Below are 26,406 nucleotides of genomic sequence, written 5' to 3'. Positions count from 1 at the left end.
TTTTGCATGTGAATTTTTTTTTATTTTTAGTTCTGATTTATTTTGTTGTTCATATAATTCTGATTTATATTGTTGTTCATGTAATTTTTAATTTATATTGTTGTTCTTGTTCACATAATTTCTGATTTTTAGGTTTAATTTTTAATTTATATTGTTGTTCTTGTTCATATAATTTCTGATTTTTAGGTTTAATTTATATTGTTCACATAATTTCTGTTCTCCATTCTCGATTTTTAGGTTTAATTTTTAATTTATATTGTTGTTCTTGTTCATATAACAGCCTAGCTTGTTGTTGTTTACTTGTTGTTTAATTTATACTGCGTACAGTTCCCAAGCATATTTTTTCATGTTGTTCATTTCTGTAGTTTATTATTTTATTACTTTATTTCTTTAGTATATTTTGCAAGTTTGTGAGAATGTAATTATTGTATATTTGTATTACCAGTCATTTACTAATTACTACTAGATCAGTTTTTGTCTCTTGTTTTAAATGTTTTATTTTGTTATAATTTTTGGCAGAAATAATGGACACCCATGTCAACAACTTTCTTCCAGGGAAGAGGGGGAGATTGACTCTATAATAAAAGACAAAGGAAAGGGTAAAAACCAGAACACTTCTTCTGGTAAACTTCGTGTGATTCTTACTAGTAAGAAACGTCCACGTCGTCTTTCTTCTGGTGTTTGGGTGCATTTTGAGTTTTTAGATGAGCCTGATGAAAATGGTAATCTGATTTGCAAATGTAAAAAGTGTGGTTTACGTTTTAATGGTGATAGTAAGAATGGAACTAGGAATCTTCATCGTCATTTGAAAAATTGTAAACGAAGGTCTTTTAGGGATGTTGGTCAAATGATATTAGAGAAAACATCCTCTAGTTTAGGAAATAGATTGTCTGATTTTGATGCTGGTTATTTCCGTGAATTATTGTCTATTGCTATTATGTAGCATGATATGCCATTTCAGTTTGTAGAGTTCAAGGGTTTTAGGAGATGTTTTAATTATTTGCATCCTGATTTCAAACCTGTCACTCAAAATACTATCAAATCTGATGTGCTTAAGATGTATAAAAGAGAGAGAAAGAGAAATTAAAGGCGGTTTTGGGCTCAACTTGTAGTAGAATTGCATTGACTTCAGATTGTTGGACTTCTATAACCACCGATGGTTATATATCATTAACAACTCATTATGTTGATAAGTCTTGGTGTTTGCAAAAAAAAGATCTTAAACTTTTCTTACATTGGTCCTCCTCATACAGGAATTCATTTATGTGATCATGTGTATGGTTTGTTAAAGGAATGGGGTATTCAGAAAAATATTTTTTCAATTACATTAGATAATGCTTCTTCAAATGATGTTTTTGCTGAAAATCTAAAAGGGGAACTTGAGTTGATCAGTGGTGGGGAATTTTTTCATGTAAGGTATTGTGCTCACATTCTTAATTTAATTGTTCAAGATGGTTTAGAAGAGATTGATGAGGCTGTGTATAAGATTAGATAGAGTGCCAAGTATTGTAAGAGTTCATAAGGTAGGAAACAAAGGTTTTTAAGTTGTGTATCACATGTTGAAATTCAATCTACTAGAATTTTACAACAAGATGTTCCTACTAGATGGAATTCAACTTACATGATGCTTAATTGTGCTTTGTATTTTAAAAAAGCTTTAATTCATTTTCAAAAAGTTGATGCCAATTATGTGCATTGTCCTTCTGCGGAAGAATGGGGTAGAATTGAGAAAATATGCAAGTTTTTGAAAGTTTTCCATGATGTCACACTTGCCTTTTCCGGGACCAAATATCCAACTTCCAATCTTTACTTTCATAGAGGCTTACAGGTTAGGTTGTTGTTACAAAATGAAATGAAAAGTTCAGATCTTTTTATGCAAAGAATGGCTTGTAAGATGTATGAGAAATTTGGAAAATATTGGTCAGAATTTAGTACATTTATGGCTGTTGCTGTGGTGTTGGATCCACGATATAAGTTGCAATGTGCCAATTGGGGTTACATGAGGATATGTGGTCAGCATAGTATTGAATATGAGCTTGAGTTCTCTAAGGTTAAGGATGCTCTACGGAGGTTGTACGAGGCTTATGAATCCTCTCATTCTTCATCAAGCAAAGCTATTCCCACTACTAATGCTTCCAATGAAGCTTCTGATGATTTTATGATGGTAAATAACTTTCTGATGCATTGACCTTTATTGCAAGTGAAACAAATGCCAAGTTTTAATGATTGAGTAGCAAATCCTGATATAACTCAGCAGCTTTTAGTTTGCATCTTTATTGTATAATCTGTAATCTGATTTTTATTTTCTGATTTTTTGTGTCATGCTACTCATAACTCATGTAATCTAATCTTGGTGTATAGGATTTTTATAGTTTCTCTATGGAGCAATCAAGTGTGGCAATCAAATCTGAAATTGATATGTATTATGAGGAGCCACTTATCCCTCGAGGCACCAACCTTGATGTTTTGTCTTATTGGAGAACTTGTTCGGCCCGTTATCCTATATTAGCTAAAATTGTTAAGGATGTTCTTGCTGTCCCCGTATCAACCGTGGCCTCCGAATCAGCTTTTAGTACTAGAAGTCGGGTGCTTGATTGTTATAGAAGTTCTTTAAAATCAGAAACGGTGAAAGCTATCATTTGCTTAAGGGATTGGGCCTTTGGGGAAGGTAATAAATAATTTTTTATACAAGTAATGAAGTAATACAATACTTCTAACTTTTATTTTTAGTACATGTCATATATTATTGATTGTAATTTGCTATTGTTTTTCTTGTAGCAAATATGGATCCTCAAATGGAAATGCTATGTGGATCAGTTATGAAGCTTAAGGTGGGGGACAACGATGACAGTCATGACACACCACGTACCTCGCCCGAACTTGAACAATTTGATGAGAATGCTTCTTCGAACATTGTTTGGCTCATGAAGACAATTTCTGATTTTTTAAAAACATTTATTTCTTTTTGTAATTTGTTTAAGACTAATTTTGTTATGTAATAGTTAATTAGGCATTTAGACTTGTTAGACTTTATTTGGTTTTCTACTTTTCTTGAAACCTTTAAGTTTGGAAATCATGTTTGAAAACATTAGGTAAAAAAAAAATTCAGGTTTTGTTAACTGGTAAGTAGTAAAAAACTCAAAATCAGGCTGAAAAATCAGGTCATTCAGGTCAAAAGAAAATTTTTAAAAAAAATTACAAAATCAAGTCAAATCAGGTCGTTTTCAGGTTGACCCGAACCTGAAAATATCAGGTTCAGGTTGGGGTTTTCAACCCGAAAACTAGAATGGATCAGGTTCAGGTTGGGGTTTAGCTGACACGAAACCCAAAAACCCGAACACGAACACGAACCCGACCTGACCTGATCCGTTTGCCACCCCTACTTTTGGCACTAGTAACCGGTGACCAAACACTAAATAACGAGCGCTGATATACACAATAATCGTATTTCACAAATTTGGTGTTGAGGCTTAATTTTATACAAAATACTCCCTTAGTCCCTTATTTTTTGCCCCATTCGACTTTTTACGGTATTTAAGACGCGTCTTCAAACGTATATATCTCCATTTCTATATGCGTAATAATTATTATTAAAAATTGATATTAATAAACTATGCAATGAGAAGATTCTAACAAGACGCACATGAATATATTATCACTTATAGATTAACGAAAATTCATGGTCAAAATTTTAAAAGTTTCACCCATATTTTTGCAATGGGGCTAAAATTAAGGGATGGAGGGAGTAGCTGTCATTTTTATCATCTACAGTATAAAGTATTGACTCGGAACTTTATTTTCAAAGTTTGAGTTTAAAGGTTCAAGTGTTCAACCATAATGCCGGACATGTTATATTTTCAAATCCGTCGTTAACACCATAACAAGTTTGACGGTGAAATTAATAAATTTTCCAATGAGATGAATAGCGAATCACAAGTGAATTTTTTTATTACAATGCTTTTTCTGTGTGGCTGGCCACACCGTGTGGTTGGCCACACCGTGTGGTCGACCACACCGTGTGGTCGACCACACCGTGTGGTCGACCACACCGTGACTTATAAGGGTTACTTATTCAGGGGTTACTCAGTCGGTCAAGGGTTACTTATACTGGAGTTACCCAGTCGGTTAGCGCATTTTCGTCGGGGTTACTTATTTAGGGGTTAATCAATTGGTCAGGGGTTACTTATTCTAAATATACTCAGTCGGTTAGCGTGTTCTGTGTGAGAGTAACCACTGACCGACCGAGTAACCCTTGAATAAGTAACCCCTAACCGACCGAGTAACCCCTGAATAAGTAACCGTAGAATAAGTAACCCCGGCTATACGGTGTGACTAGCCACATATAAAAATTTGTGTTTTTATTATCATTCTCTATTCTCACATGTTAGTCACCCTTAATCTACAATTTGAAGAGGTGAGTGTCAATCTATCATCCTCATTGGACCCAACCGTACCGCTTCTTGACTTCATACAAGAGATCGTAAATATTGGGCTACTTGCTATAAGGAGATATTTAAATTCACTACATCTTGCGTTCTTAAGTCAATGGATACTCCTAACCTCCATTGTTGAATTTTGGAGGGTGGTAATTATCGGTGAAAAGTTCCATTTTTTATTCACTGCGTGTTTTTTCTTTTATTTTTCTCCTAGCTAGGATCATGTTTTTCTTCTCTCTTTTAAGGGTGAATTTGCTTTTTTGTTTGATGGATTGCGATAGACTTGTTTCATGGGTAAGATTTGTGCGAGATCGAAAAAGAGGTTAATCTTTCAATTACAATCAGACCAATTAGACGGAAATTTTCTTTACGGCTACAACAGATCGATAGACCCCCTCGCTGAAGAAAGTTATAAACTACAGCTATGTTAAAGAGGGTATGAAGGATGTACAATTTGTAATAACAATAGATCATGGCTTTGCTGAAAGGATTATTTTATTTGATTCAATTATTATGCATTTGATAGATATAAATCTCTTTGTAGATGTCGTATGACTTTATTTATATATCAATCTTTATTCTAAAAAAAAAATATAAAAAAAATCCAATGAATACTCCTTTATTATAAATCTTCGCAGAGCTACGATCGTTGTTGCAAATCGTACATTTTTCATACCCTCTTTCATCGTTGTGATTTACAGCCTTTTTCGACGATAGGGTCTATCAATCTATTGTAGTTGTGAAGAAAATTTTCGTTTGATTCATCTGATTGTAATCGAATGATTAACCTCTTTTTCGATCTCACAGAAATCCCCGTGAAACAACGTGTGCCATACTAAACTCAAAAAACATATATAAAATTGGAACAAAGCCTACCATAGGAACACTTACTGCACTCAAACCCTTTATTAGGGTGCTTACTACCTTCAAAGAGTGTAGTTTTATTGAATTTAATAACAAAAACATAAAGAAACTATAGGGAAAGGGTTGGAGAAATTTGGCTGTTTCCAACCTATAAAACACTTAAAGAACCCTAGAGAAAGAAAAATAGAGAGGAGACGACTAACCGACTAGGGTTTTTAACTTTTTGAGATGAGAGTAATATTTTATTATTATTATATATTTTATAAATAATTAAAGATATAAAATCTGTATCAAAAGTACAATTTATTATCTCTCCCAAAGTACCATTTATTCTCTCCATCTCAAAGTACTACCTCCACTACAATGTATAACTTTTGAATTTTTATATCTCATAATAATGCAATGTGAAATCATGTTGAACTCGTCACATTGTATTAGAAACGGAGGGGGTACTCCGTGATATAATACCCAAAAGTTATACTTCGTACATAGTATGTAACGGTGTAACGGAGGTAGTAATTAACACGTTTTACGGAGGGAGTATTTAATCAGGCACGAGTCCCCTAATGAGGAGTCAGGAATTTGGTAAAGAGTGACAAAAGTGAGTCTTTCAGTAGCTGTGACTTTCTTAAATCTCGTCTTTCAGTACTTGTCTTATTATCCGTCCTCAATTCCTCAAATGGAGTCGGTAGGAAAATTGTACGATTAAGAGAGAGAATACTCAAATTTCTCCAGAAAACTTATCGATTCAGATCAACAACTACTACTACAAATTCAAATGAAATGATGTTCATGGATCTGAATGAGTTAAGAAAGCGATTTTCACCTTCAAAACCCCAAATCTCAGACGCCATTGATGCTTCTCGAGCTCAAGTTCCTCGTCCTATGGCTTCCTCCTTCAACTTCATTGCTGCTAATGTCACCAAAACTTTCGCTGCTCTTCTCATTATTCTCCCTGTTTTGATCACTTTCTTTCTCATCTATCGTAACCCCAATTCCGATCATCGATTTTCCCCTTTTGCTGATGCTAGGGTTTTGGATCCTAAATCTTCGTTTACTACTTCGCAATCATCAGGTTAACTTTCTCTTTCTTCCTCTTTTCTTAATTATTTTCACCTTTTGTGATCAGATATAGTGCTTTTCTTGTAATTATTATTGTTGCTTTTTGCTTCATTTTGATTTGATGAACTTGGGTCTTTCTCAGAGTTGACTTTTTTATTTTTATTTTTCTGGGGTTGTAGAATTTTTTGGGGATTTTGATAATGTATGTAAGTTTAAGATGTGGGTGATTCATGCATTTTGGATCAGTGATTATTTCAATATTTAAGGACGTTATTTGATGTGATTTTGCATAAGCTTGTTGTCTTCAATTATTGCTTACTTTGGTTTGATCTCTTTTAGAAATCGGTTTGTTTGTATGGATCTTCTTTCTCTAGTAGAAGATCAATACGTATGATAGTATTAGTAGTTTAATTGATTGGGTTGAAACTTAAATTTTGCTTTGTACTGAGTAGTTGTATATGGATTTTGGTAGCTAGAACGAAGATGAAGACAATGCTTGAATTTGTATATAGAGCAACTGTTGAAGGGTATTGTCCATGTTTCGTTATTGAGGGTTCAGGGTGGGGTGGGGAGAAATTAGGGATTATTGGCACCACTTTTTACTGAGAAGAAGTGATGAATGATAGTAATTTCATATTTGCAGTCCAATTTGACCAATGCAGCCCACTATGAAGTATTATAACTCATTTATACAGATGGGTAACATGGGTTACATTTTTTTCCCGTCTTTTCGGAAAATTCATAAAGTTAGCTTTGTGATGTTCGATACACTGTAAGGAATGTCCACTAAGGCCATGATTGGACTGAAGGAAATCATTCAAGGGGTAAAGGGGTCTTTTAATCAATGAGGTGGTGAATTGGTGGAGTTGGTGGTGCTTGAAGGAATAGATATTAATGTGGGAGCTGTTATTCTTGTAACCGTTCATTTCAGCAATAATCTCCTACCTTTTTTTCCCTCTTCATATCCCTTCCACCAAATACTATCAACCACCTTCACCTTTATCCATTTACAGTCTTTCTATTTAATTCCTATTACCACCTTAATGATTTATGCATTCCATGCAAGCCCTAACTATGTATTACGTCTGGTATCTTTTTGCCCCTTTGTAAGGCATTTGTAAGGTTAAAGCTTTCTTAGTCCAGTTAGCTGACACACAAAGGTGTGTGTTGTCTGTTCATGCTATCTCACACTACCCTAAGCTATTATAGCTGATATCCCTACTCTGAGAGGCATTGCATTGGGAGGAACCTAGAAGGTGGAAAGATCCAGGGTAGGCCAGTTGATTTTATTGGTCTTTCCCTTAAACCATAGGCTTTCATTACAGCTGGCATTGCCATAGTGCCATACTCATCGAGAGGAAGCTGGATGATGATAGAGCCTTGAGAAGCCAGGTGATTTGATAGAAATGAAAGGTTCTCCCCTAGAAATCATTGGATTTGAATATGTACTTTGCACTATGGCTGGCAGCAGCCTTTTAGCAATCTTTCTTTAGGTTCGCTGCTTTTCCAGCATTGTGGCTCTCACTTGAAGTTTGTTTCTTCAAAGGCTAGATAAGCTTGAGTTCTTGTCCTGTTGTCAAATTTCCCGGTGGTTTTTGCTTCAGAAACTAAGCTTTAAAAAACATTGTAGTCCAACCTTACTTTACCACTATAAACCTATATAGTTGCCCTATTCCACCTAAATGCCTCTTTGATGGTCAGCCTTTCTTTGAGCCTATGCTTCCTTGGGTCATGCCACTAAACAGGCGCCATTTTCAAGATTCTATCCCAAAGAAAATTAATGCAGAGCGGTCGTTTTCATGAATCACTTTCCAGGGAAACATGAACTAATTACCAAAGTACAAAAGAAAAAAAAGGGGGAATTATCTGCTGTTTTCAGTGCCATATGAAGCATCATTGTAGAGCAGATTATCCAACTTTCAGTTGTGTTACATTTATAGAACTACATAATTCAACTTCAGAGTAACAATTCAAGCAGTGCGGAGTATAAGCTTGGCCTCCCCTGCTGGTGATTTTGTACCAGTAATGGCAGTAAGTGTAGGGTTCTTTCTGTTAGTTTGTTCTGAAAGGTTCAAAAAGTAAGCAGAACAAAGTTGACAGATTTGTAATTTTTTTATGCCACTGCATACGAGTTTGTCTTTTCTTTCTGTTAATGAAGATGCATCTATTTTTGTCATTTGTTTGTCTTACTCTAGTGCCCATGATACTACTCTCTGTATAATGCTTTCATTTGAAACATGACATCTTTTGTTAAGAATGGGTGTTATCAAGTACTTAACTTTCTATCGGATAATGTGATCAACTGATCATGGAATGTTGCGTGCATTAGTTAAAATTTAATCTTGAACTATTTTATGCCTTTTTCTGAGTCACTGAATGTTTCTACAGAAAATGCTGAAGTGGCTAATGACAAATTGCTTGGAGGACTTCTTCCCTCTGGAATTGATGAAGCATCCTGCTTAAGCAGATACCAATCCTTCATGTATCGGAAGACATCATCTTTCAAGCCTTCAACTTATCTTATCTCTAAACTACGGAAGTATGAAGAGCTTCACAAACGATGTGGACCTGGTACACAACCGTACAATGAAGCTCTGAAACAACTGAAGTCTGGCAACGAAACTGCTGTGCCTACAGAATGTAACTACGTTGTGTGGATGTCATACAGTGGCTTGGGCAATAGAATTTTGACTGTGAGTGCAGCTTATCTTTATGCTCTTCTCTCAAACCGGGTACTTCTAGTTGACCCAGGAACTGATATGACTGATCTTTTTTGTGAGCCGTTTCCTAGCATCTCATGGTTTTTACCTCAAGACTTCCCATTATATAAAAAATTTGAGAATTTCAACCAGAAATCTTCCAGGTGTCATGGGTTTATGCTGAAAAAGAATCTTCTGAATGCCACAAATGCCTCAACTGAAGAGGTACCACCATATTTGTATCTTCATCTGGGTCATGACTATAATGATCACGACAAACTTTTCTTCTGTGATGAAGATCAAACTCTTCTCAACAAAGTTCCATGGCTAATAATGAGGACCGACAACTACTTTGTCCCTTCCCTTTATTTGATCCCATCATTTGAGGAAGAACTATTTAAATTATTTCCTGAAAAAGTAGCCATTTTTCACCACCTAGGGCGCTATCTTCTCCACCCTACAAATGAAGTTTGGGGGTTGATTACAAGGTATTATAATGCTTACTTAGCCAGGGCAGATGAGAGGATTGGAATCCAGATCAGGACGTTTGAGGAGGGACCAGGTCCGTTCCCACATGTAAATGACCAAATTCTGTCCTGCATATCCAAGGAAAAATTACTCCCTGAAGTTGACAAAGATGATTTATCTTTTAGTTCATCAAAGAACCCGAGGTCCATTGCTGTTCTTGTTACATCCTTGGATGCAGGTTACAGCGACTCTCTAAGAGAATTATATTGGGAACATCCAACTGTTACTGGAGAAGCGGTTGGAATTTTCCAACCAAGCCACGAAGGGTTTCAGCAATCACACAAGAAAAATCATAACAGAAAAGCCTGGGCAGAAATGTATCTGCTAAGTTTGAGCGATAAATTGGTGACAAGCGCGTGGTCAACTTTCGGGTATGTTGCTCAAGGTTTCGGAGGATTGAAACCATGGATTTTGTACAAGCCAGAGGATAAGAAGACCCCAAACCCAGCTTGTGGTCGTGCCATGTCTATCGAGCCTTGCTTCCATGCTCCTCCTTTTTGGGATTGCAAGGCAAAGACAGGTATTGATACTGGTAAGCTCGTACCTCATGTAAGGCATTGCGAGGATATCAGTTGGGGTCTTAAGGTGGTTGATGGTCGTGAAGAGCTATAGGTCAGATTTAGGTAGTTGAATACTAGTCAGTGTTGAATTATTTTCGAGAATGAATTGCTTCGTATCAAACCTTGTGACCATGGAACTCTGTGTATGTACAAATTTGCCATTTCAGTAGATATATTTGTGCATGTACTGTCGCGCGTAAACATGGTTAAACATGGGCATGGATGATAGACTGATGCGTCTGATTGAGCTCTTATAAGCAGCAGAGGGAAAGGAGCAAAATGTATCCCTGAAATGCTCAGGAAATTGTCATTGAAAAAGCAATCATGAGCTACTGAGGTACTCCGCTTACTGTACCAAAGCGTATCTGCTGCTACTTTTTATGACATCGGGCGTGTACTTTTTTGGCACCTGATCTGTACTGGAACAATCATCTGTTTGAAATAAAGTGATTAAAAGATAGATTTGTACTTCGTACTATGTTTTTGTGACCAAAATTTCTGTAGTTCTTTAGTATACTACTCCGTACTGTACTGTTTAGAATTAGTTGCCCCCATATTGACTTTTTGCATTATTCATATATGGAGTATCAACTTTGACCCTACCATTATAATGATATACTTCCTCTATTTTCTTTTATTTGAATCACACCTTCACGGGATACACTTTGAGGAAGAGTTTATGTAATGCAGATGAATAAACCAAAATTATTTATACACGTAGTATCTAATCCTTTTCTATTTTTGGTGTTAAAATTATTTTGATAAAGTCGCTCATTTACTTACTTTAATCAACTCTTTAGAAAGTGTGTTTAAAGGTTGTGTAGTATATTGCAAATAAAAGAAAATAGAGAAAGTATAATATAATCAATTTTATTAAATGAAAAGTTGTTGGATTAGAATTAATGCCTATGTTCCCAACTATCCAAAATTATTTACAATGGCATAATAGATAATTAATGATATTAATGACTAAAAGTTGTGTACAAGTAATTGTAAAAGTCATATTCTACGTATTACAACTGTTTCTAAATGAAGTAATATAACTTTCCAACCAAATATAATTTTTATTTTTGAACCTAAAAAAAAATGAATTAATGGGGTTTTCTATGTAGTGTGCTTGTATCCTTATCAATTTTGGGTTTGAACCCTTGCCTCTACCCAATGTTTTTACGGAGTAAAAATTATGGAGTAAGTGGACAAATCACACCCTTTTGCAATGTTTTTATATAAATGGAGGTTGACAAAACCTAACTATACCATGACTCGCTCCTCATCGCAACAACCACCACAACCCGCCTTTCTGTTTTCTCTTCACATCTCTCTCTTCAATTCACTCATTCCTAACTCACCTCGATTTATCTGGGTTAACCATTTACGAAGACAAAGCAAGATCCGGTGAAAGAGAGGGAGACGGCAGTTGAACGAAGTGCCAAAGTGAGGAGAGAGATAATCGAAGAAGAGAATGTCGTACATGAAGGGTGATCTTCTCACTAAAACCAGAAAGCTGGTTAAGGGTCTCGCTAAAACCGAGCCCCTTTGGCTTAAACCCATGCAAAAGTTAGTTTGTTCAAAATTAATGCTTCGTGTTAAATTTTTGTTCTTTGATGCATTTCTCGATTTCCCAATTTTTGATTTTCTGTATTTTGTTGCTAAATTGTAGTCTCATAAACCCTAGGTAGTATAAGGTTTAATTTTCGCCGTTTTTGGATTGATTAATTGATTGAATCTCATAGTATTCTCTAATTGTTTGGTGATTTGAATGCTTTTCTTTCTTGTTAATTGCTGCCTTTATATGGTATTTGATCAGTTGATGCATTTCGTAGTTACCCATTTGTCAATTTTAGGTTGTTCACATTGATGGGTGTTGTTGATTTTCATTGTATTTGGAATTTGGCATTAAAGGTTAAACTTTGCTATCTTATCTATGCTTTAGTTTAGGGAACTTTAAGAATTAGTTGATTGAAGTTTATCGAAATCGAAAGTGGCTGGGGAAATTTTGAGGTGTTTTTACAATTTGTGAACTTTTTTCAAGAGTGAGCAGAGATAAATTAGGTTTTTGTAGTGTGTAATGGAGAATTGGAGATGAATCCCTAGTTAGGAAATTATGTGCATCTTTGATGTTGGAAAGAGTGGAAATAGCTTGTAATTTGAGTCTAAGGAGATTCAATTTGGGCAAAGAAAGCTTTCGTTGTACACGTATGCAAAATTCTTATAAGAGCTGGATTCAGTTCGTAATTTTGGTGTAATTTGGAGTGTTCATGCATCATGATTGGTGGTTTATGAGGTGCCGATACCCAGTTGAAGGTGCCTTTTTGGGACTGAAGGGTGCTTCTTTGTGATATCAATTATGCCGCATGGGAGTTCTGCCCTCTATTTCTAGAACATTTAAACCAAGATATAGGCTTGATGGATATGTCTGAATTAAATTATAATATCTAAATGGTGGTCTTGTGTTTCAATTAGTTATATGATGATTGATGAAATACCTATAATAAGTTTTGCCTTAGGGTTCTTCTTCAATATTCAAATTTACATGACCATCACTACCTGTTTGGTGTTTGGAGGTTAAAAATTATATGGAAAATCACTTGCGGTCAATCCGTAAATTGTGCTTCATGAATGTTCCCTGTGAAACATACTTAAATTCTTCGGGTTTGGAAAATATAATTTGGAGTTTTGACTGTCCACTCTTCTAGTGTATGATGTGCTGGTCTCCTCGTGTTTCTAGTATTTGATCTCTACTTCATGCTCAATCTATAAATTTAAAGTCTTAGTCTTTTCAGATTATTCTGTATCGTTTGAAATTTGATTACTCTCACTTGTGTTGTCTAGGGCCCCTCCTGTTGTGTTTCCTCGTTCTGATGGAAAAGTGAAGCCAATCAGCCTTCCTGAGGATGTTTATGTAAATAAATTCTACCAGAAGCATCCAGAGTCAAAATATGAAGATCCTATCAAGTATGTCTTTTTCCATAACTTTAATTTTTCTTCTTTGTACTTTTATTAGATATGGTCATGGATCCCAGTTTTTGTTGTCCATATCAAGCTAATATGTTTGTATTATGTTCAAGCACTTGAATGTGTAATGAAATTATTACAGAAAAAGAATTACAGGTGTTGTGTTTCTAAAATTTTTTATTTTGAATTTTGAAGATACTGTAACATGATCAGTTTTCTAAAATTTTGTTACTTTTGAAATTAAAGCTTCCTGTTTTTTAGCACGAGCAGCTTGCTGCTTACAGACAGTATTTGTCCCCCCCTCCCCCCCCCCCCGCAAAATCATTCAATGTGGTCTCGTGAGTCATGGCTTGTCATATGAAGCAGTTGTACTGTGCCAAGAAGTTGATATTTCTAAATTCTAGATGACTTAAAACATTACTTATTACACTGGAATAATGCTTAAACAAGATATTGTATATGTGAGTGGTAAATGGTACTCATTGACGCTGTTGTTGGCTGTAAAGTTGTTTATGCTTGAATCTTCTTTTTCAGTATGTAGACTATTAGACAGGTATTGTTAATGATACTCCAATGCAATGTTTACTGCTTGGCAGAATCAAGCAAATGATAAAACACCAAGACCAGCTATGTTCTATCATGAGACAAAGTTTTGTTGGTTTGGTTTATGACTTTTCTTCATTTTGAGCAGGTTTAATAGTTTCAGTCCTGTTCCAGCCCGTATTTTTGCTGGGCGAGTACTCGAATTGAAGGAGCAAGGAGTAAGAGAGGAACAAGCGTTGGCCATAGCTGATGTATGGGAGACTGTATATTTAGTTTTTAATCTCCTTATTTGTTTCAGTCCTTCATGCCATATAGGCATATACTACTCAATTATCTTCATAGTTCTACTATCATCCTTAATAAAAAGGCTGCAATTGAGCTTTGTGCTAAATTAAAATCAACTTTGGCCATTAATTTTGTCATTCCATTGTAAAATTTCTCCATCCCATACACAAACTCAATATCAATTTTGACAATTTTGCAGTCAAAGTTGGTACGTTATCACTTTAAAGTAAAATATGACCTAATATCTGTGGAGGGACATAGTACTTCTGCCTTCATTATCTTTTTTGATCTCATAAGCTGACTTTACTATTTGCTCCAGATGGAATATCGAGGAGAGAAGAAATCCAAAAGGCAGGCGTACAAGCGTTTAAGGCAAATAGCTCACATTCAGGGACAAAACCACCCCCTAATCCATACCCAAGTGCTATTAAGGAGATACAGGCAGAGGAGCGACCTCATGTCCGTGACCGATTTTTCAATCCTCATATATTAGAGATAGCTAAGAAGCTAAAAGAAGAAAGAGCTGCTGATATGCGGGAAAGGTTTGGAGGGCGAGGCGCTTAGTTCTTGAAAAAGTAATTTGAATCAATCAAAAACTAGAGCAGCCTTGCTTTATCTTGCCAAGAGTTTGCACCTTTTCTTTTGCTCCATTCGTATGCATTTGGTTTTCCATTATTGTTACATGATTTGCTTGGTCACGTTTGCTGAATTAGAATCATAAATCAAATTGATTTTTGTTTAGAGATTGAGTTGTAGAGTTTAGAAAACAAATATCAGAATTTTTACGATTTTTCTCATCGAATGCTAATTGCTAATAAATCAGAATTCTCCTGAACTCCCATTTGGTGCTACTATATCCCTGTATTACAGCTTCCAGAGTTCTTAATTCTTCAGCTTTAAAGTTGTTTATTTCTTCCATCTTTTAATTTCAATTTATAGAGCAATTTGGTTGCCTATGTCTTCTTTTAAGTACTGAAACAGGAGGGAAAAAAAGTGCTTTCGGCTGCTGTTATGTAATATGGTCTTGGATTGTCTAAAATTCCTCCTTTTGTATGTATATTGAGATAACTGGAATTAATTCTCTATTATAAAGCACACTTATTTTTTTGTATCTGTTGATTAAAGTAGATAATGCAAGCAGCCCCTTTGAAAAATTGGAATTGGTACAATCATCTATTTGATACTTGTTGAATACTTTTAGTTTGGGATAAGTTAAATTAAAAGGGGAAAGATAGAAGAATTTGGAATCCCACATAAACCAAATGGCTTATAGAAATGACCAAAATCTTAATATCCCCAGCTCCACCATGAACCACAAATATAATTGACAGTCTGCAATGACAAGCTGATGTGTCACAATCTGAGTGGCTATTAATCCCTATTTGTATCTTCCTCAATTCTCTCTCTTCAAACCATCTATCAATCATTCCAAGATTTCTAAACCTGGTTTGCAGCATGAAAGCCATTAACTTCCCAAAACCCAGCAACAATACACTCAACTTAACTACTCCAATTTCCTCTAAAAATCCCACCTTTATCACTTCATATTATCCCCATTTTTCTAAATCCTTGATATACCCTTCACTCTTACTTCCTCTCTGCTCCAAAAATCCCAACATAATTGGTGAAAATCCAAGTCCCAATTCTAATTCCAATGTAGAATTTGGTTCTAACACAAATGAGATTGACCCGGAAAAAACCCCACCCAAACCCATTTCTAGTTCAAGTATTAACCCTTCAACATCATCATCTAGGGGCTTAATCTTTGATCTTGGTCAAACTGGATGTTGGGATAGTGCTGAGGTTGGTTCCCCCGTTGTGAAAAGATTTTTGAGTGATGATGAAGAGAGGTGGTATATGTGGTACTATGGTAAGTCAGATAACGAGTCGGGTTCGGGTTCAATTGGGTTGGCGGTTTCGAGCAATGGGGTGCATTGGGAAAGGGGAGATCAGGCTATGGATTCGAGTTCCGGAACTGGGATGGTGATGACTTGTGGTGAAGATTGGTGGGCATTTGATACAAAAAGTGTTAGGCCTTGTGAGGTTATGATCATGTCTAGTAATAAAGTTAGAGCTTCAATGGCTGTTTACTGGCTTTACTACTCTGGTTTGTGTTCTGAGGAGGTGGAGTTCCCACAAGATTACAGTCTCCAAATTACTGAAGCTGCAAAAGGGGTTGGGTTTGGGTTCGAGTTTGGGTTTGGGAGAGTTTTTAAGTCATTGCCAGGGTTAGCCATAAGCCAAGATGGAAGACATTGGGCTAGAATTGAAGGTGATCATCACAGTGGAGCATTATTTGATGTGGGAGCAAAAGGGGAATGGGATTCTTTGTTCATTGCTTCCCCACATGTTGTTTTCCATAGTAGTGGAGATTTGAGAATGTACTATCATTCCTTTGATGCTCGAGAAAAGAAATTCGGTATCGGTATTGCAAGATCAAGAGATGGGATTAAGTGGGTGAAGCTAGGCAAGATTAAGAGTATAGGACTAGGGGGAAGTAGTGAGGGGTGTTTTGATGAAATGGGGGTTGTGAATGCTAGTGTGGTAAGAAATAACAAAGTAGGGAATTATTTGATGGCATATGAAGGTGTTGCCAGGGATGGGAAGAGTAGTATTGGGCTGGCGGTATCGAAGGATGGATTGACTGATTGGAGACCGGTGAGCGAAAAGGCGGTTTTGATGGCGGCTTCGGAGGGTGGATGGGATAGCAATGGAGTTGGATCTCCATGTTTGGTTCAAATGGATGGAAATGATGATCAATGGAGGTTGTATTATACTGGACTTGGTGTACAAAGTAGGACTGGAATTGGGTTGGCTGTTTCTCAAGGAAGTGATTATACAAGTTTTAAAAGATGGACAGGGTTTCACTTATGATTAATAAATAGAAATAGGGTTAGTGTGAATTGTGTGATAGAGATCCCAAATCATAAGCATTTAGCTGAATATTTGATGTAAAAAATTCGTGGTCCGTTATTAATTTATGTGCTTTCTGAATATTGGTTGTCCTTAATATTATAATATCGAGGTTCTTACATGACAATATTTTTTGTTGGCAATTTACAAAAGTAATTACTCCGTACTCTTTACCCCAAAATTTTCAAAGAGTACGTGTTTACGGGTTTACTCCTACTCACCTCAACAAATATTGATTAGGAACCAATAAAAAGCTCCTGACACTTGGGAGCTCTATGCAATCAAACATGAATCAAAAGGATCTCAACACGAAATAATTTTTTGTATAAATATGTTTGGCACTTGACAGGACTAAAATCAAGGAAGCTCTGCCTAATTTCCTCATAGAATACAGACTGTCTTCATCAAAAAAAATCATAAGAATTTTTGCATAAGAAACTGTCAAAATTTATGGAAGACTAAACATCAGAAAGAAGAGAGACCTGCAACCTGCCTGAATTTCTCGTATGAGACCCAAAACATAAACTGCCAGGGACCAAGCCTTGCCCACGTGGGAAAAAACCCCTTCCATAATGCCTTTGGTCCTTCAAGCTTTACTGTCTTCGCCAAACAATCATAAGAATTTCTGTACATCAGTTTACCATCCTCACTTGCTGCTTGATTCATCATTCTAGTCTTTACTACATCAGCTGGACAGCTCAAGGTTGTAGCTGCGAGGCCTGACATGATAGAAGCTAGGGTATGAGCATATATGTTGTCATCGGCTATCTGATTCCTAATAACAAAATGCTTTGCATGATCGTAGCATGCCAATTCCCCCATGTTTACCAAAAATGCTCTTTGCATGTTCGGGACAACCCCTTTCCAAAGTCCAGGAAAACCCTCGTTAGAAATGATCTTGCGAAAGGCATCTATAGGACCAGAGTATCTGGGCTGCAGACCTTGACAGATTAGATGACCATCTGCTTGCATTCTAACCTTAACTAGATCAGCTGGGCTTGCCACCACCTGCACACCTAGGGGCATGAACAATGATGTTGAAAGATTATGAAAGCATAAATAAGAGACAACAACAAAGAAATTAAGCAATCAGCTCACTGGTCACAAATTTGCATGTGTTGAATTTCATCGACAATTAATTATTAAATTTATTACTTGCTCAAGATAAGTCTTCAGTGAGTCACCAAGTTACCAACCAGCAGCAAAAGTTATCTAGGTTTGGTCCTAAACACTGAGCTTCAGGTTTACAACTTCAACCAGTATTCTGATGACATCTAAAGCCCTTAAACCCAAGGCTGCCATGTAAACCAAACTCTCTCAGTGGAGAAGAGAAAAGCATCTCCAGCATACCTACCTTGTACGCAATATTCAAAGTACCATAACTTTGAAAATGTGTCTGATGAACTTGTTAGTTCCCAAAGCTTATAAATATTTATGATCCAGTCAAGTCCAGAAGCAATCACATACAGTAAAAGTTCTACAAGAGTACAAGGAAACTTCTTCTGGAAAAGTCATCACGTAGAGGCAGAAGAAATGAACAAAGCAGCACAATAAGAGACCAAATCCAAGAGTACATACTTCGTATTTCTTAGCATTCTTTCACTAAACAATTCTAATTAACGTAAGTGCCTCGTTTTAGGGGTCATTTTGCGTTTACGTTAGTTTTTAATACACAAAACGAGATACGTGAATTTTTTTGCCAATTCCAAGCTCAATTTGGAACCTTAAGTGCTAATAAAATAGGACATTTTTTGGCCCGCAAATCGAAAATAAAATAGGATTGGATGGCAATCAACAAGTTAGTAGCACTTTTGGGCTGTAATTTGCAATTTTTTTCTTAAAATGGCTGCAATTTGCAAAATACATACTTGAAATGGCCAACTTAATCCAACTACAAAACTAAGCTGCACCCCGCCCAAAATTTCCCAAGTTAACTTGAGCAAGAAAACACATACGAAGTACACAAGAGGGCTAATGCAATTTTCGAGGCACAGTGAGGCACTGATTTCAACAGTTGAAGTTATATTCATTCATACAAAGAATTATTGTTATATGTTCAAAATATAAAACTCATTGATAATAGTTATATGTTACAATACCATCATAGAAAATATTGACATTTCTATACCTATAATTAATCTTTATAAAAACCACAGTAAGAAAGCTTCTTAGAGACGCCCTTAAAAAACATATTCTTCCAATGTTAAAGTTTTAGAAGGAAAATGCAAGCTCATTCCCTTCCTCAAACTTCTTTCCCTTACGCATCCATTAAACACATGATTAGATTTGCAACTGGTTCATCACGCTGTCCTTTTTCAAACAATGAGCACCACAATTCATGATCCCGAAGAAGTTATTGAATCATTTAGCATCCTAAGATGAAAGTCTCACTTGGTTGGCATGCTCCTTCCAAATCAATACAAATGGTAACTTTTATCAACCATCATGGAAGCTATATAGGTAAAAACTATACTCATACCTAGGTCCCTAATAATTCATTGGTTATACACTTATGCACGGTAGCCATAGTTTATTATACATGAGAAATAATTCTGACATAAGAGGAAGTCATTGGTGGGGATAATAGCTAGGATGAACCGAGACTCATTTAAAAGGCAATATATAGAAGAAATGAAATAGAGTGAGCAGAACATGACTTCCATACACCTATAAAGCAGAGCAAATTAACAAAAGAGTGATGCATAAAAGCGAACACTGATGAAATATTTTCATGGATGAAAAGCCTACCCAAGGGCAATATTCTCCTTGAATTTGTGTTTTGCTCACGACTCCTTCAGAAAAACAAAACCCATATTTTTTTAATTTGAGTACAACACCCTCCACAATACAACTGCTATCTTAACTTCCTCATTGTGAATCGATTAACTACAGAGAATTCAAAAAAGAAAAAAATGCTATCACCCAAAATCCAAACAAGTAGATAGATAACAATTACCAACCCAAATTACACAAGTTTTTCATCATTTCTCCAAATTTTCGATTTACAACAACAGCGTAGAACGGAATATCATTTTTTTTTCCCTCCCATTTCTAAATTGCAATACTATCTCATCATTCCAACATCACTCTTGAACCATTATAAAAAATCAAACTACACCATCACATAACTGATACTCAAATCATACAAGTTGCCCAAAAATTCCACCTTTGATGTTGTTTTGGTTAAGTAAGCAAGCATTATATTAAAACCAAAAATTATGTACAAAATTAGGGGGAAAATCCACTAAATCCCTTTCAAAACAAGCTCAAATTTCACCACAAAAAAAAAAAAAAAACAAAATAGTAAAAACATCATATAGCTTAAAAAAATTCTCCCCAACCCAGATCATTAATCAACTCAATCAATCAAGATAAGTAATTTTTAAAAAGCAAGAAAGTATAAATATTTATACCTGAGCAATAACCCCAGATAAACCTCCAACAAGAGCTTTGGAGGAGAGAGAAAGAGACCCAGAAACAGCATCAGAATGTTGATTCTGAGCAACAAGAACAGCATTTCTCAAATATTCATAACCCACAATTCGAATAGGAGTATAGAAGAGGTGGCGAATAATAGCAGGGGATAAACCTTGGTATAAACCCAGAAAACCCTCGTTTCTTACAATGTTAATAGCCACTTTGAAGGCGTTTGTTGCGGCGGAGGAGGCGGTGGATGAGGCGTGGAGTTGGAGTCTGGTCTTGGTTATGTCGATTGGAAAGGTGGTTGACTCGGCTACCATGGCCGAGAGGGAGGTCAAAAGGATCTTCTTGTGGGTGGGGTCTTGGCCTTGAGTCAGTTTCATGGTCGATCATATGCACCAAAACAAAATTGTTGTCTACTTACGCTATCAAGGGAAGCCTAGGTCGATCGGGTTGTTAATGTGTGTGCGCGTTTGATGCTGATTGAGTGTTGTTTTAAAATGGGCGCATAGTGAATATTGTGCGCTCAAATGTATAAACAAAGAGTTGTATATTCAGCAATTGTGATTGTATATGTCAAAATCAACTATATACAAAGTATATTTTTAAAAAGAATTTCGTCAAATTTACAGTCAAAAAATAATTATATAAACCATACATTCAATCGTTTTGACGGTCTATACTACCACCATTTCTGATTGATCTTAACATTTACTATTAGCACAAAGATTAATAAAATAGAATAGGGTGTTAAATGGAGTTTATTTTTGGAGGGCGTAGTGAGTATGATACATCAAACACTAGTTTCAGGGGGAGAAAAAAAATAAGTGAATCCTTAGACATAGGTGAAAGCTCCAACATTTTGCAAGTATAGAATCAGCCAATTATTAGAGATGAAAGGATGGCTAAATACATCATACATTTGTTTCTCTTCTATTGCATTTGATCTATATATCCCATCCCATAGTTCTTTACGCACCAACATAAAGTAAAGGAATCATGCTATGTTTATTTATAAGTTACTAATACAAGGGGGTGGGACTGGGAGTGGGAGAATGGGACATTCTCCACAATAGTCATCCAAGTGTCTTCGTACTATACATGCCGCGGGTAAAGTAGATTAGCATCAAAAGAAAAGATGAACATGTTGGACCCACTTGATCAACAAAAGAGCACCACAAATCATAAGCTCATAAGACGATCCATGACCAATTTGACCACTTCTGGAGCATCAACTGTGACTGCCACCTTAACTGTAGGTTTATCGGTCCATTCAGTCACTTCTTCAAACCTATCAGATCCAGAAGCAAGTGTTAAGCATGGAAACAGAGACATGTGCAATTGAATTTATCAGGAGAAGGAAAATGCAGTAATAATATAGAAGTCGGATATGATCACTAGATGAAGCAGTTTGAGAAAAGTTGTTGAGACAGAAAAGAAGCTACTTTTATTCATACTATTTTTACTTTGACATATACAAGTGAAATAGTAACTATAGATTGGGACTGCTATAATGGCTTACCTTTTCTGTTTGTTATACAGTATTGTGAGACCCCTAGTAATACCACTTGTTTGCACTCTTACGGCACCATCTGTCCAAGTAAATAATGAAGGATCTATAGCAGCGAGGATGGAGGCAGGATCATGAAGATAAACACCTGCATAAAAAACAATTAACAGCTACTCGAATAAAAAATAAATTAATAATAAATATATATCTATACCAGAGGGTAAAACCAAAGTACCCATACAAATGATTCGACATACCTTTAATATTGTATGCATCAAAATGGTAGGAATAATACACATCTAAGATCTTGCACAGGTACTGAGCTAATTTTCCATTTGATGCTGCCAACTTTTCTCGATCAGCATCTGCAAGCAAGGATATAAACATACAGTCATTTGAGGCGTGTTAGGCATAACCAACATTGCACTAGGATCACCACGAATCTATCCATGATTGCAAAGAAAGATCACATCAAAAGCAGTACCCGAAAAGGAGGCCTTTAAAAAAAGTAAATATGGAACACACTCAAATCCAAAGGGAATAATATATATTAAGTTGAAACTAAATTGAGCACAAGTGGTAATGAGGAAGGAAGAGGAGGCAACGTTTGTCGCAACAGTTAACAAGAGCTCGAGCAACAATGTTTAACAAGAGCTCTGAGCAACAATGTTTATCTAGAGCCTTGATGTATCAAATTCCAAAAAGGTCAGCAGCATTTACAACACATCCTTCTAGTAGAGGACTTGAGGCATCAGACTCAAAATCAAAGTGCACTAGTATTGAAAAGGCATAAAAGCTTCAAATCAAGACCAACATCTCCTAGTGTTACAAATTAAAGACTAACGGTGTGATTAGCCAATCAGTTTTTGTGACAAAACTCATCCTGCAAAAGAATCTAGAAATTGGGAGAACAGCGTATGATAGACAAAAAACTGAGGAGAATAGTTGCAACAATATTATAAATGACTCGTGTCACTTGCATATATTTATACCTATCATGATATAGAGGCAAATACTCCAAAATTGTGGAAGATTGGAGATTCTAGAATGTTACCAGTGAAAAGAACTTGGTGGGTCACATTTATTCCCACAGCAAGAATATCAGCTCCACTTGTGAAAACAATATCTGCGGAATCCGGATCACCAAATATCTGTCCAAACAGTTCAAGGACGTTAAGAGAATGAGAATGAATTGAAATCCCAAAGGCAGAGTGGTACAGATTATCACAGAAGTACTAAAAAGTATTTCTAATCTGAAGCCTCAAGGAAAAATTACTCACATTAGCTTCAGCTGCAGGGTTTACATTGCCATTCACGGCAAAAGCTCCACCAAGAATAACAATTTTTCCAATGTTTTTTGTAAATGCAGGATCAAGTTGGATTGCCTGTGGGCATTATTCAAGTAAGCATATATGACAGAGGAAGGGGACAAGCTAAAGCAGCAAAATATACAGAATAATTGATAACTATTCTTTTAAAGTCCCAAATGGAAACACAAACAGAAAGAAGAAAAAAGGGTCAAATACAATAAAACCTACCAAAGCAATATTTGTTAGAGGTCCCAGAGCCACTAAAGTGATTTCTCCAGGATACTTGCTAGCCTGATCAACAAGAAAAGCAGCTGCTGATTGCTCAATTGCCTTTCCATTTGGAGGAGGAAAGTTTTGGTTACCCAGACCATCTGCCCCGTGAACAAAGTCAGCTATGCGGAGCTTTGTACCATTCTTGATAAGCAACAGATTGTGTTAAATTCTTTTTTCAGTGAATTTGAAAGAGGATCTGAAATATAGTATCCATAACAGAAGGCATACAGTGATTGTAAAGTGAGATCCTTCAGCCACTGGAATATCCGTCCTCCCAGCCACCTCTAACTACACCACAAGGAAAGCAAACCAGGAGAGGAAAGACAAATGAAATAAATTCAAATGAAAAGATATTGGGTTCATTGAAGCACCATACCAGGAAATCTAAATTTGAAGAATCAACATGTTTTGGGCTATAAATCTTTATGTTTGGCTATTGATCTAACAATTATGATTCATGATGATCCAGAACTTCGTCAAATCAAAATCATGAATAACTCATCTAGGAAAAAAAAAAATCAAGGCAAACCCATAAACTCACACCCGATACCTCATCCTAGCTGTTGAATTAGGATGATTTATGTCATAGTTATTCTCAAGTTTATTTCATCCTAGTTTATTTGAGGCTTAAAGGCCAATAAAATAGACATACATACAACAGGGAACAGAAGGGCATTAACCTGGGAAGCTGGGACCTAAAGCAATCAATATCTCAAATTCTCAATTATAATCTTTAGACTAGGACCTCATTGGCATCCTTACATAGTTACATCGTGCCTCAAAGAAGATTTGAAGCTGAATATGAGATATCAAACATACTTGATGCTTGATAGACACCAGCTACATAATTTTTTTAGTGCTACTAAGAAAGTTAAAGAGGAGGTTAGTATTGAAAAATAAGAGATACCAAATGCAAGGCATTTCTTGTTGCTAGTGTGGTGTAGACATTGCCATATATAGTAGTGAGACCAATCACCTCCACCTCAGGTGATTGAAGAGCCACAAATATTGCCATAGCATCATCTGCATTTATTCCCAATCAAAAAAATTAACACAAAAACAATTTTGGGTAAGAAAATCATTAAAGAGTCTTAGAAAGTCACTAAAATTTCAATAAACCAAACATGGGAAACAAAAGGCCTACCGATGCCAGGATCAGTATCAATTATGAGCTTTTTCTTCCTGGGCTCCCCCTCTGCCATTGCTATTAGCCTGTTTCCTGAGGAGCAATGGCAAAAGTAGTTGATATTGATCCTTCAAAAATATATAGTTGGTAACCCATAACATCCCGAAATCTACCAACGGTCATCTTAAAATATCAATACAAGAATTTCAAGCAAAGATTCCTACAGAAATTCAAGCAATATTGTGTCCGCCCCCCCCCCTCCCCCCCCCCCCCCGCGCGCGCGCATTTCCCTCAGGTAAAAAGCAAAGTTATACTATAGTATCTACTACAGAGTATATCAATCTACCTTATTTAATCTTGCTACATGGTTGAATTTAACTTGTGATTTTATTTATGAAAAATCAAATGGACTTCTCAGCAAGAAATAAATTAGAATCTTAATTCGAATCCATCTAAAACCTTATGATTTATTTTTACCCAATGGAAGAATCGCCCTCACTAAAATCTTCGGCCCCATAATCTATAACAGCATAATTGAGCTACTCCATATTTCCAATTACCAACTTAGGTCCAATCCTATAAATAAGAACATATAGAAAACACATCAGTTTGTAATTCCTATTTTTGTAAATAAAATCTATGACAAGAAATGCACAATTCAAAACCATAACCAGATTTCAAACAATGCTTACAAACATCCCATACCATTTTCTTAACAAGCATCAATAAATGTTATTCAAAATTCGAGCAAACCGAACTACGATAGATCCAAAGCGACCTGACCAATACGTTCACAAATTACTCAGGCTTACCCTACCAATCATTTGTTCATAAAGGCAATCCCATCAATCTTTAATCCATATTAGTCAACAGATTGGACTATATTATTATATCTGCTCATAAAATCATCATTCATATGATATTATGAGTTATGACTACTACCCACTAATTAAAAATCCTCACTTCAAGTAAAAATGAATCAAGTTTCACAATACTAATTGAAAATCAGTACTTTCTCTGTTCTAAAAATCCTTCTTGTTAGCAAGTCAAAAAAAAAAGGAAGAACCTTTTGAGACGGAGGAAGTATCACATTGCCAAATACCCTCAAAAAATAATCAATAGAAAGCCAAAAAAAAATCAAAGAAAATTCAATCGATCTCAAACAATAAAGTATAAAACTTGGAAAGGTGTTCAGTAATCAAACAAACCAAAATGAAGCGGCACTTGCTAATTTGGACAGCACCGTCGGTGGAAGGCGGTCAGAGTGCCGGTGAATCGGAGATGACAATTTTTGGGATCAGCAGCCAGCCAAATACCAACAAGAAGTGCGCAAACAAAGTTTATCAAATCAAACCAAACACATGCCGTTAATAACTTACGTAATTTACGAGTATTATATTTTTTGGGAAAATACAAGTTGATAAGCATAATCTTGGAGTAAATACTTGTTAATCAGCCTAATATACCAATTTGGTATATTAGGGGTATTTATGTCATTTGACTCATTAAATTAGGACAATTTTGTACATTGCTTAGCTTTCTTCCTCCCTTCTCCCTCCTTTATCAGTATCATGACTACCAACAGTTTGGCTTTATTCCTCCACACAAGCAAACTGCACACCACACTAGGTGGTGGTTAAAATTATTGTACATTGCTTAGCTTTCTTCCTCCCTTCTCCCTCCTCCATTAGTACCATGACTACCATTACAGCTTGGCTTTCTTCCTCCACACAAGCAAACTGCACACCACACCAGGTGGTGGTTAAAATTGTTGTTGCGAAGGAGATGCTTCTCCAAAGGGGTTAATATGACCCTAGTTGACACTATTTGCTACTAGGGTGTCTTTTTGTTTCGCCGCGAAACGGCGTTGTGACCTCGAAGATGGTGGTGGTGACTGAGATGAAGACGGGAAGACGAAGACA

The 26,406-nt window shown here is 36.1% G+C and overlaps 4 protein-coding genes and 1 pseudogene across 4 annotated transcripts; 3 read left to right on the top strand and 2 right to left on the bottom strand.

Annotated features, from left to right (window-relative positions):
- The first annotated feature begins 5,875 nt into the window (after nt 1-5,875).
- Nucleotides 5,876-10,754, top strand: LOC110712959 (galactoside 2-alpha-L-fucosyltransferase-like). Its single transcript, XM_021891421.1, has 2 exons — nt 5,876-6,375; nt 8,751-10,754. Exons 1-2 carry the CDS (start codon nt 6,084-6,086, stop codon nt 10,199-10,201), a joined length of 1,743 nt encoding a protein of 580 aa, XP_021747113.1. The 5' UTR covers nt 5,876-6,083; the 3' UTR covers nt 10,202-10,754.
- Nucleotides 10,755-11,310: 556 nt separating this feature from the next.
- Nucleotides 11,311-14,771, top strand: LOC110712947 (annotated as a pseudogene).
- A 113-nt stretch (nt 14,772-14,884) lies between these two features.
- On the top strand, nt 14,885-16,969 carry LOC110712926. The gene has a single exon (XM_021891395.1). It carries the CDS (start codon nt 15,388-15,390, stop codon nt 16,804-16,806), a length of 1,419 nt encoding a protein of 472 aa, XP_021747087.1. The 5' UTR covers nt 14,885-15,387; the 3' UTR covers nt 16,807-16,969.
- Nucleotides 16,970-17,148: 179 nt separating this feature from the next.
- On the bottom strand, nt 17,149-20,783 carry LOC110712936 (mitochondrial uncoupling protein 3-like). The gene is made up of 2 exons (XM_021891405.1): nt 20,259-20,783; nt 17,149-17,853 (listed from the first exon to the last, which is right to left on the bottom strand). Exons 1-2 carry the CDS (start codon nt 20,646-20,648, stop codon nt 17,311-17,313), a joined length of 933 nt encoding a protein of 310 aa, XP_021747097.1. The 5' UTR covers nt 20,649-20,783; the 3' UTR covers nt 17,149-17,310.
- A 325-nt stretch (nt 20,784-21,108) lies between these two features.
- Nucleotides 21,109-25,899, bottom strand: LOC110712916 (probable uridine nucleosidase 2). Its single transcript, XM_021891384.1, has 10 exons — nt 25,693-25,899; nt 24,503-24,577; nt 24,266-24,381; nt 23,587-23,646; nt 23,314-23,499; nt 23,056-23,160; nt 22,830-22,926; nt 22,033-22,140; nt 21,788-21,923; nt 21,109-21,556 (listed from the first exon to the last, which is right to left on the bottom strand). Exons 2-10 carry the CDS (start codon nt 24,558-24,560, stop codon nt 21,448-21,450), a joined length of 975 nt encoding a protein of 324 aa, XP_021747076.1. The 5' UTR covers nt 24,561-24,577; nt 25,693-25,899; the 3' UTR covers nt 21,109-21,447.
- Nucleotides 25,900-26,406: the final 507 nt, after the last annotated feature.

This window comes from Chenopodium quinoa, unplaced genomic scaffold (genome assembly GCF_001683475.1).
Source record: "Chenopodium quinoa cultivar QQ74 unplaced genomic scaffold, ASM168347v1, whole genome shotgun sequence".
NCBI lineage: Eukaryota > Viridiplantae > Streptophyta > Magnoliopsida > Caryophyllales > Amaranthaceae > Chenopodium > Chenopodium quinoa.
Note: the sequence above shows the minus strand (reverse complement) of the source record. Positions and strands in the feature narration are given on the sequence as shown.

What these genes read in the sequence shown, in the direction of transcription:
- LOC110712959 (XM_021891421.1), top strand. Translation starts at nt 6,084, where the DNA reads ATGATGTTCATGGATCTGAATGAGTTAAGAAAGCGATTTTCACCTTCA. An exon ending in TACTACTTCGCAATCATCAG is followed by an intron (nt 6,376 to 8,750) that starts GTTAACTTTCTC and finishes ATGTTTCTACAG; the next exon opens with AAAATGCTGAAGTGGCTAAT.
- LOC110712926 (XM_021891395.1), top strand. Translation starts at nt 15,388, where the DNA reads ATGAAAGCCATTAACTTCCCAAAACCCAGCAACAATACACTCAACTTA.
- LOC110712936 (XM_021891405.1), bottom strand. Translation starts at nt 20,648, where the DNA reads ATGAAACTGACTCAAGGCCAAGACCCCACCCACAAGAAGATCCTTTTG. An exon ending in TATCTGGGGTTATTGCTCAG is followed by an intron (nt 17,854 to 20,258) that starts GTATAAATATTT and finishes CTAGGTGTGCAG; the next exon opens with GTGGTGGCAAGCCCAGCTGA.
- LOC110712916 (XM_021891384.1), bottom strand. Translation starts at nt 24,560, where the DNA reads ATGGCAGAGGGGGAGCCCAGGAAGAAAAAGCTCATAATTGATACTGAT. An exon ending in GATCTCACTTTACAATCACT is followed by an intron (nt 23,500 to 23,586) that starts GTATGCCTTCTG and finishes TTGCTTATCAAG; the next exon opens with AATGGTACAAAGCTCCGCAT. An exon ending in ACCCTGCAGCTGAAGCTAAT is followed by an intron (nt 22,927 to 23,055) that starts GTGAGTAATTTT and finishes CTGTTTGGACAG; the next exon opens with ATATTTGGTGATCCGGATTC.